Source organism: Natator depressus, chromosome 5 (assembly GCF_965152275.1).
Source record: "Natator depressus isolate rNatDep1 chromosome 5, rNatDep2.hap1, whole genome shotgun sequence".
In the NCBI taxonomy this organism is placed as follows: Eukaryota; Metazoa; Chordata; order Testudines; family Cheloniidae; genus Natator; species Natator depressus.
In genome coordinates this window covers 22,659,540-22,670,086 of record NC_134238.1, presented here as the reverse complement: position 1 = coordinate 22,670,086, position 10,547 = coordinate 22,659,540, and the positions used below count along the sequence as shown (strand labels likewise).

Below are 10,547 nucleotides of genomic sequence, written 5' to 3'. Positions count from 1 at the left end.
GTTGTAATGGTTCCCAACTCTGGTTTTCCAAGAGTTCCTCAGCCTCTCTGTGATGCCCCATAGTGCCTGTACTTGCCCTTCCAAACCAAGAATCTTCTTCTAGCACAGCCATCAATTTACACATCAGACCCAGGAAGTCCATTCTGGCTTCAGGGTGAAAAGAAAACATCCCACATCCATTGCAGATTCGCAACCACTATTCCGTCACTGGCCATCATAGTATGATCATAGAACTGTACCTGGCAAGCAAGGCTATCACATCCCCTTTGAAACTCCACTGTTTGCCTACTCAGAAGTTTGCCTTGCAAATGACATATACTAAGACATACTGTCCAACACTACCTCTTTGCTAACAGGGAAAGATTAACTACTCAGAGACTTCAAACATCTGGCACGTCAAAGACCCAAGAATCTTAGTCACAAGGCCTACACCAAGACACAGATCTTTCTCACCTGTCCTAGTTAGCGGCCCACATCCCAGCTATACAACTGTCACAGAAAAACAAACAAGAGATAGACCTTAACATATGTATGTGAAAACTGGAAATCCACTGAGGGTATAGAGAGATGGCCAACTGCCTTCAAAAGCAGCAACCTCATGAAAATTCTAGGCATTAAATAGAATTAATTTATAATTGGGGGGATGCATACTTCATAGCTTATGCAGGCTTTGGCTTGCAACACCAGGAGTTTCTTGCATCCTTCCAATCCCCCCACAAGCTCCTTGTGTACCACCCTCCCATTTTCATCTATTTCAGGGACTCCCTACATTCTCACCACTGGTAGGGGTTCTGTGACCCCTCCCGTTTCCCCCTTCTTTCCTCCATATCAGCCACTGTGGTTGTTACCTCTCTCCTTATGCCAGGGGCTCTGTGTCTCCTCCTTCCCCACTTCTCAGACTCCTCCAATCTCCCCCCCACACACAAGGGGTTCTGTGTGCCCCCATTCACCCCACCACCAATGTCCCCCACTAAGGTTTCTATATATCAACCAACCCCTTACTCCCAAAGCAGGGTCCCCCAGCTGTTGCATACCAGAGGTTCTGTGTGCTCCAGTAAGAGAGTAATCTGAGTGCCCCTGGTTGAGTGTGTGCATCCCTGCAATTTCTTCTCTGCTCACAGTGCCCTCAGTCAGGCAGGTCTTCGGTGACTCAGCCCTCCAGCCAAGTCACACACTGTTCATATACAAAACAAACCCCTTTTGGGGTACACAGTCCAAAATGTCCCCATTGTCCTGCAGCCCTTCCTGGACTCAGGCTTCTAAGAGAGTCCAAGAGGGCCCACCACGGTACCTTCAGTTGGTGTGTCATTTTCTGCAGCCCTCCCTGGGCTCAGTCTTTAACCAATCCAACAGGACCCATCACAGTATCCTTGCCTGGTCTGGCTAGATTGCAAGGTTCCTACTCTGGAATTGAGCAGCACCCTGAGGGCTTCTTCCTTGAGAACTCGAGTCCTCAGTGACTCCAGTCTTCCTGCTGAGCCACTCCTCTTAGACTCAGTTTGCTGACCACAGCTTCCTGCTGAGTCAGTCCCAGTGCAGCCCACTTCCCTGGGGTACTACAGTTCTAATTCCCTTACTTAGTGCGTAGCTCTTCCCCCCAGTGGCTGGTGAGGGGGAGACCTAGTCTCATCCAGTGCTCCAGATCCCAACCCAGGGACCCTTTAAATGTAGCAGCCTCATGCTGCGTCCCTTTACTAATTGCTGCTCTACACTTTCCTGGATCATTTCCCCATAGTGTGTCTTAATTGAATCCCAGCAGCCAGCAGCTTTTTCCTCACTCCCCCAGTAACTCATCTGTCCAGCCAGAAACACCTCTCACTTCCCCACTTCCTGCCAGCAGACTGAACCCACTTTAGCCCTGCCACTCCTTTTATATGAGTTGGCTGGGCCCTGATTGGCTGCATCCCACACTGCTTCTCTAGGTAGCTTGGAGAACTCTCTCCACTGCCCTTTTCTGGGACAGGTGCAGGAAGGCTAGGAGGCCTCCAGTAGGGGGCCCTCAGGGCCTAGTCCAGCCCATCACAGCTCCCCTCCTCCACAGTAGGTCCCCCATTCTTCCCACCATACCAGGGGCTTTGCTCTCCTTCATTCCCCAGAGCCCACATCACAGTCCTCATTCTCTGTATCATGCAAGGGGCTATGTGTCTCTATGTGCCTTCCTTTCCCTAGATTAGAAGGAAGAGATGGACAGATGGTGCCCTCTCTTTCCTGACTGGAGCAGGCTCTGAGGAGGCAGAACGTTAGGAAGGAAGGAAGTCTTCTGTTTCTTCTCCCTTATCTGCCTTGTGACTTTCAGCAGAAACCAATTATTCCTCTTCTGTCATTCAGGGTGTTAACATGTTAACTCTACTGGGAGGATGAACAGGGTTATTGTTATGCTGCAAGGTGTTAATGAGATGAGTGTGATCAGCAGATGACTGTGAGTCCATGTGTCCCCCGTGTATCCCCTTAGGATAGTTCAGTTGTCCCCAAAACCAATAGGGTTCTGTTCACTGATGCCTAGAACATTCCCTGAAATATTGGAACTGATCAGATGCAGAGTTCAAAGGTTACCATGGAACATATAGATATAGAGAGAAACACCATTGAGTTGACAAGCCTTGCAAGTTAGGCCAACAAATTTTGAGGTTTTTCAGAGAGTTAATTTCTCTCCAAAGTTATCTAGAAAAGAAGGTGAAAATATCTGGGATGTGTTAAGAATGAAGCCAGAGCATCTGCCAGGTGCAACAATAGGAACATAAAAAGGGAGCTCATGGAAAGAATCCTTCCACCGAACAGTACTTGGAGAGGAAAAGGGAAACCTTATGGGATTTGATAATAGAGGACATGCAAAGTGCAGCCTAGGTTCGACACGGATGGCAGAGCCGAATTTGTGCCCTAAGTGAGGTCTCAGACGTCTGGTGCAGGAAGGCTTATTCCAAATGACAGACGTGGCATTTCTTAAAGAATTGGCTTGTGGCTTAACGAAGTGCTGGAAGAGCTCTGCTCTCATGGGCTTGCTGCTCTCATGTCAACACTGCAGTAAAAGATCCGGGCTGATCTGGGTTGCAGTGTGAACATTAGCGCTTGTGCTGGAGCTGCAGAAGCCCGAACATGCTGCAATTGTACAGCCCCGCAGCCCGAGCTGCCCACTGCCGGTCTTTTCTGGTAGTGTAGACATAACCGTGGTGAACACTCTCCTCTGCCCTCCAGGCTAGAGCAGATTTGCATTTTGGGTGTTTTATTTCATGTTACAAACAAAACCTCCGGACCTCCACTGTCCCGAGCCTTGCACGTCTCTTGCGAGTGGGGGAGGCTACAGAGAATCTCCTGACTGGAAAAGAAGGGTTAGTGAGGTGCAAACTAAATAATAACCATTAGTCACAGTAACATACGGACCGACCACTTCCAGGAGCGACGCGACGAACCCAGAGCAGGCAGCTCCATCGGCCAATCAGCGGAGCGCTCAAGGAAGCGCCACTGATTTGTCGGCAGGAGCTGTGTCCCTCTTGCCGTTCGAACTTGGCCTGCGCTAAGACCCAGCAGTGCGCTCCGGCCTCTCCCCACTTTAGCCAATCCGAGCAGGGGATTTGGCTGTTAAGGCGGGGCTGAATTTGATTGACAGCGATCAGGGTCCAACAGTGAAGCAAGACGCTGTGAGGCGGTTACCAAGAAAGGGCCGGTGACGTCGGGCTGGGGCGGGAGCTGCTATGGGAGGGGTTAACTACGTGAGCCGGAGGAGGGCGGCGCTGCAGCCGGAGGAACCCGACGAGGAGTCTTGGGAGGAGCTGGTGCTACCGCCGCCGCCGCCGCGCCCGCTGGCCAGCACCGCCGCTGGGAGCTGGGGCGGGCGGGAAGCGCCCGGAGCCATGTTGGGGAAGGGGGCCGGCGGCAGCGGGGCCAAGCCCGCCAAGCCTTCCTTCGTGTCCTACGTCAGCCCGGAGGTGAGCGGGGGCGGGCAGGCTTGGGGTTTGTGGGTGGGGGAGTCGGGTGTGGCGCTGGGCGGGGGCCGGGCGAGGTGGGGAGGGGTAGAGGCCCGGGAGCTGGGCGTGGGGGCTGCATGTGGGGACCGGGAACTCAGGGGGGGAGCTAGGTGTGGGGCTGGGGGGGGGTGTCTGTGGGAGGGGTCAGCTGAGCTCGAGCTCTCTCGCTAAAAATAGCGATGTGGCGGTTGCTGCTTCAGAGACCCAGGCCAGCCCCCCGACTCGGACCCAGGAGGTCCGGTGGGCGCGTGAGTCCGAGCTGCCGCTCCCGGCTGCCGAGTAGACATACCGGTGATGGGCTCAGCCGCTGCGGAGCTTTGGGTGCTGAGCCTTGGGGCAGTGAGGTGCCTAGTGGTGGTGGAGCTGTGCCAAGTGGAATGGGGCACTGTGAGATGTGCCTTTATCTGTATTGTGGTGGCAGGCACCTTAGCCATGCCAAAGTTTGGATTCACCAAGGGAAAGTCATGCCTGACTAATCTAATCGCCTTCTATGACAAGATAACTGGCTCTGTGGATGAAGGGAAAGCATGGACGTGTTGTTCCTTGACTTTAGCAAAGCTTTTGACAGGGTCTCCCACAGTATTCTTGCCAGCAAGTTAAAGAAGTATGGGCTGGATGAATGGACTATAAGGTGGATAGAAAGCTGGCTAGATTATCGGGCTCAACAAGTAGTGATCAATGGCTCCATGTCTAGTTGGCAGCTGGTATCAAGTGGAGTGCCCCAAGGTTCGGTCCTGGGGCCGGCTTTGTTCAATATCTTCATTAAGGATCTGGAGGATGGTGTGGATTGCACCCTCAGCAAGTTTGCAGATGACACTAAACTGGGAGGAGAGGTAGATACGCTGGAGGGTAGGGATAGGATACAGAGGGACCTAGATAAATTAGAGAATTGGGCCAAAAGAAATCTGATGAGGTTCAACAAGGACAAGTGCAGAGTCCTGCACTTAGGACGGAAGAAGCCCATGCATTGCTACAGACTAGGGACCGAATGGCTAGGCAGCAGTTCTGCAGAAAAGGACCTAGGGGTTACAGTGGACGAGAAGCTGGATATGAGTCAACAGTGTGCCCTTGTTGCCAAGAAGGCCAATGGCATTTTGGGATGTATAAGTAGGGGCGTTGCGAGCAGCTCAAGGGATGTGGTCGTTCCCCTCTATTCGACACTGGTGAGGCCTCATCGGGAGTACTGTGTCCAGTTTTGGGCCCCACGCTACAAGAAGGATGTGGAAAAATTGGAAAGAGTCCAGTGGAGGGCAACAAAAATTATTAGGGGACTGGAACACATGACTTATGAGGAGAGGCTGAGGGAACTGGGGATATTTAGTCTACGGAAGAGAAGAATGAGGGGGATTTGATAGCTGCTTTCAACTACCTGAAAGGGGGTTCCAAAGAGAATGGCTCTAGACTGTTCTCAGTGGTGGTAGATGACAGAACAAGCAGTAATGGTCTCAAGTTGCAGTGGGGGAGATTTAGGTTGGATATTAGGAAAAACTTTTTTACTAGGGGGGTGGTGAAACACTGGAATGCGTTACCTAGGGAGGTGATGGAATCTCCTTCCTTAGAAGTTTTTAAGGTCAGGCTTGACAAAGCCCTGGCTGGGATGATTTAATTAGGGATCGGTCCTGCTTTGAGCAGGGGGTTGGACTAGATGACCTCCTGAGGTCCCTTCCAACCCTGATATTCTATGAAAGTTGGCTGACACAGGGGTCTCGGGACCCATCTGCACTTTGCGCAAACTACTGCACTCCTACTTCTGCAAACAGATGTGAGATCAGTCAGAGAGCTGCACTCTTGCCTCCCAAAAGCAGAGTGTAAAGGGGCATCAGCATGCAACTCGCACGCTCAAGTAGTTGTTGGATACTGTAACAGTAGCATGTCTTTTGTAACCTAAAGAAAACCGGCGGCCGGCCAGTCGCCTAGACTGTTTGGAGAGGACAATGGTACTGCCAAACCTGCAAAAGGAATTAAAGTTGATAGATACTTGAACTTGCCCTTGAGGCCAGCACTGTACTGGTTTTTCTTGGTTTTTCACTTTCATTCAGCTCTGGTACTAATTGTATGTTTAAAACAAAGTTTGAAATAGAAATTGTTAGAGTTCTGAAGACCTAAATTTTAGCTCATATAAGCTAAAAATCCACTGTCATAGCTGACCAAATACTTACAACTAGTATTGGATAATTGTGGTTTAATGTACAAATCTGGTTCCGTAAAGATAAGTTGTACTTGCAGAACAAGGGGAAGCATTTTACGGAAATTAATGCTGCTACATAAGATAACTTGACAAACAAATGTGTGTAGCCTTCAGTGTCTGATACTTTAGCGTGTTAATTCCAACTTTTTAAGCTAAATTTTTAAACTTTTCTGTGGTGTAATTGATCAGGTCAGATAAACCAAATGTCATGCTTAAGGTGATGATATACAATCAACTTGTAAAATGGCATATTTCCATTATTTTCTATTTTCTTATATACATTCTGGTATTTTCTTTTGCTTTTAATTGCTGCTCTGTATCGAACAAACTTTTTCTTTGAGTTCTTTGAGTTTTCTTCTTCTTTTGAGGCCTGCGTTTTTCTCCTGAGCAGTTAGTTTAGAAAGCGTATGTGTGCAAATGCTTCAAATTGTTTCTTCCAGTGTACTTTACCCTTCATCTATCTATACTAAACTTAATCTGTTACTGTTTTGCCCAATTGCACAGCTTTAAATCACTTTGATTAACCTAAATAGTCTTGTCAATAGCATATTTTGCCATCTCACTGTTTGTTCCTCTTCCAGATGATTAACAAATATATCATCATTGGTTCTAGCACAGACCCTGGGGTGTATCACTATTTAACCTCTTTATTATACTGAAAATTAGCCTCTCTCTTGCTTTTAGTTTTGTCTCCCCAATCAATGTCTAAATCATGACAGAATTTTGGCTTTTTTTTTCCCAGTTCATTGATACCTAGTTTCCTTAGTAGCCACTTCAAAGGACAAATAATTTATTTTTATCCACTGTCCTGTCAACTCAAAGTGATAGGAAGATCTGCATTTTCTCTAAAGAAGCCTTACTAATATCAACCTATGATATCTTGATCTGTTTTATAGTATTACGTGTATTTTTATTAGCTAATCTGACAGATTTGGAAGTAAAACAGTAGTCTGTAATTCCTCTTACCAAAGACTCTTAAGCAAAGTAAGCAGTCATGCGGTAAGAGGGAAAGGTCCTCTCATGGATTAGTAACTGGTTAAAAGATAGAAAACAAAGCATAGGAATAAGTGGTTTTCAGAACGGAGAGAGGAAAGTAGTGGTGTCCGCCAGGGATCTGTCCTAGGACCAATGCTGTTCAACATATTCATAAATGATCTGGAAAAAGGGGTAAACAGGTGGCAAAATTTGCAGGTGATACAAAATTACTCAAGATTAAGTACAAAGCAGACTGTGAAGACTTACAAATGGATCTCACAAAACTGGGTTACTGGGCAACAAAATGGCAGATGAAATTCAATGTTGATAAATGCAATGTAATCCACACTGGAAAACATAATCCAAATTATACATACCAAATGATGGGATCTAATTAGCTGTTACCACTCATGAAAAAGATCTTGGAGCCATTGTGAATAGTTTTCTGAAAACATCATTCAGTGTGCAATGTCAGTCCAAAAAGCAAACAATATTAGGACCCATTAGGTAAGGGATAGATAATAAGACAGAAAATATCAGAATGTCTCTATATAAATCCATGGTACTCCCACACCTTGAATACTGCATGCAGTTCTGGTCACCCCATCTCAAATTGAAAAAGGAACAGAAAACAATAAAATGATTAGGACTATGGAACAGCTTCCGTGTGAAGAGAAATTAAAAAGCCTGTGACTTTTCAGCTTGGAAGAGAGACAACTAAGAGGGGATATGATATTCTATAAAATCTTGACTGATGTGGAGAAAGTGAATAAAGAAGTGTTTATTTGCTCTTTCACATAACGCAAGAACCGTGGATCACTCAATGAAATTAATAAGCAGCAGGGCACAAACACAGAGTCAACCTGTGTAACTTGTTGGCAGGGGATTTTGTGAAGACCAAAAGTATAACGGGGTTAAAAAAAGAACTAGATAAGTTAATGAAGGATAGGTCCATCAATGACTATTGACCAGAGTGGTTAGGGATACAAACCTATGCTCTGAGCCTGTGTTTTCTGGAAGCTGGGAATGGGCAACAGGGGATGGATCACTAGATGACTCTGTCTGTTCTTTTCATTCCCTCTGAAGCTTCTGGCATTAGCCACTGTCAGAAGACAGGATACTGCGCTAGATGGACGACTGATCTGACCCAGTATGGCTGTTCTTATGTTTATGTTCTTATTGTAAGTGTAGATTCATTTGAAGCTTTTTTTCCTGCACAGGTATATATTTCACATCTATACAGTAGAACCTCAAAGAGTTATGAACCTCAGAGTTACAAACTGATTGGTCAACCACACATCTCATTTGGAACCAGAAGCCTGCAAGGTGGCAGCACCCACCACCCCCAACCCCCCCAAAATAAAGGCAAATACAGTAGGGTGTTAAACATAAACTACTGAAAAAAATATAAAGTTTTGACATGGTAAGGAAACTGTTTCTTTGCTTTCATTTAAGATGGTTAAAAGCAGGATTTTTCTTCTGCATAACAAAGTTTCAAAGCTGTATTAAGTCAATGTTCAGTTGTAAAGTTTTGAAAGAACAACCATAATGTTTTGTTCAGAGTTACGAATAACCTCCATTCCCGAGGTGTTTAACTCTGAGGTTCTACTGTACATCCATTTTTCTATCATTGTTTCAAGTGTTTGAGATGTTAAACCGCTACTGGCTAACAACCTGAATTCCATTTTTCTTAAAATGGAACTTTAGTTACAAACCCACTGTCAGTTCAAAGCCAAAGGTCTTAGTCTTTAAAATGAGTTTAAACTGCTTCTCCAGGGTCGTCTCATAAGTTTAAAAAATGCTTTTACCGTGTTATCCCTTATGCATGAAATGTCCTCTAAATCTGATTTTTGCCAGGACACCATCCTCTTTCATATCACTCCTAAAAACCTCACTCACTTTTGGGACACTTAATTTTTCCATTTATTACAATCTGTGTTAGCCCTTTTCTCTAGGCCACCCAATAAATCCTGTCTTCTAGATTAGTCCTTTCTTTGTGAAATTTGTACTTTGGTGACTTTTGCACAAGTGTCATCCCTTATCTAACTGGGAGCCATGAAAATTCCTCTGCAATAGGGTGGATTGATTTAAATCAGTTTTAATCCTGTTTTGCATTTGTACTTTAGTTACCTTTCTAAAGGAAGGTTGACTTTTTCATTATTTGGCAACCATTAAAATGTGTTGCTTGGAACTAAATATACCCTTTACAGTAAATTTGGTTTTACTTTTTGTGAACGAGGACAACATGCTATATCTACACACATTTACTGAAGCAATTACGTAACTTAAGTTATTCAGATTTCTTATTTTTACATTTTTATGGTAGGAAATGGTGAATGATGCATTTCTTTACTTTTTTTGTACTTGTGCTTTGTGTCAAGCTCTAGTTGGATGGAAGTGTAAGTTCACTTTAAAATTCACAAACAGCATTTTCATTTTTTTTGAATTAAAGTACCTTAAATATACCGGATATATTAGGAAACAATTATCAAAATTTACCCAAACATTATTTGGATTTAAAACTGATTTATTAAACAGAGAAAGAATTGTCTATAGTGTAGTGAATTGAAGTCATTATTTTTGGTCACCATGTCCTTTGAGATTTTAGAACCAGTAAATCTCATCCTTTCACACCTAGTTTTTATTCATAGATTGGAAGTATAAACAAGCTTTCCTGCTTTTTTAACTCAGTCAGTTTGTTAACTTTGAACTAATCACTGAAGTGAAGTAATTGAATAAATTGAAAGGAAGAAAATCTTCTCTCTGCACCTGTGGAAGAGGCTATGGCTATCAAATGCTGATTTTAGTATTTGAACAAGCTCTGATTACACGTGTTTAGCTAGTGACTTCCATCGGTTCAGTGGTTTGACTTTCTTTAAAACTTGACAGCAAACATGTACTGTTTGGGGGTTTTATTTAATTAATTTTAATAGATTATAATACAGTTAAGCCTTAATATTGGTTGTCCATTTCAAATTTTATTTCTGATATAAAAATAAATCATCCTTTTTTTAATCCATCCTGCTGAGCAGAAGTGGGAGGGAAAGTTCTCATTCATAGGGAAAGGAGGCCTGTGTCCCTCATGGAATATTGATGAAAGTTGAAGTACAGCAGGAAGGCTGTATTCCAGATATTATGACCTTGGCTTCTACAACTTTGAGTCCACTTTGGGGCTCTCTGCTGTACAGATGATTTTCATATATTTGTCAGGCCCCATCACAGCAAATCCATAATCCTTATCCGTTATGGTGCTCCCTCTTAGGCAGCATACATTTCTTTGTGCTCAGATGTCTACAGTGATGTCTCATGTAAGATATCTCAAAAGCCATCTGTCACTGTTCACTTACAGCATAGGATGAAGGAAAGAAATATGGGCTGGAGCTCTTACTATATGAACTGGCATGGAGGTTGTTGCAGGAGGT

General features: G+C 44.8%; 1 protein-coding gene across 2 annotated transcripts in view; it reads left to right on the top strand.

Moving 5' to 3' along the window:
• Nucleotides 1-3,689: 3,689 nt before the first annotated feature.
• Nucleotides 3,690-10,547, top strand: part of MTMR12 (myotubularin related protein 12) — a 61,560-nt gene continuing 54,702 nt past the window's right edge. Inside the window, exon 1 of one of the 2 annotated variants that reach the window (XM_074952417.1) lies at nucleotides 3,690-3,923. In XM_074952417.1, the coding sequence (XP_074808518.1) occupies nucleotides 3,690-3,923 (234 nt within the window). The remainder of the gene's footprint in view (nucleotides 3,924-10,547) is intronic. The other variant, XM_074952418.1, reaches the window with a different exon arrangement.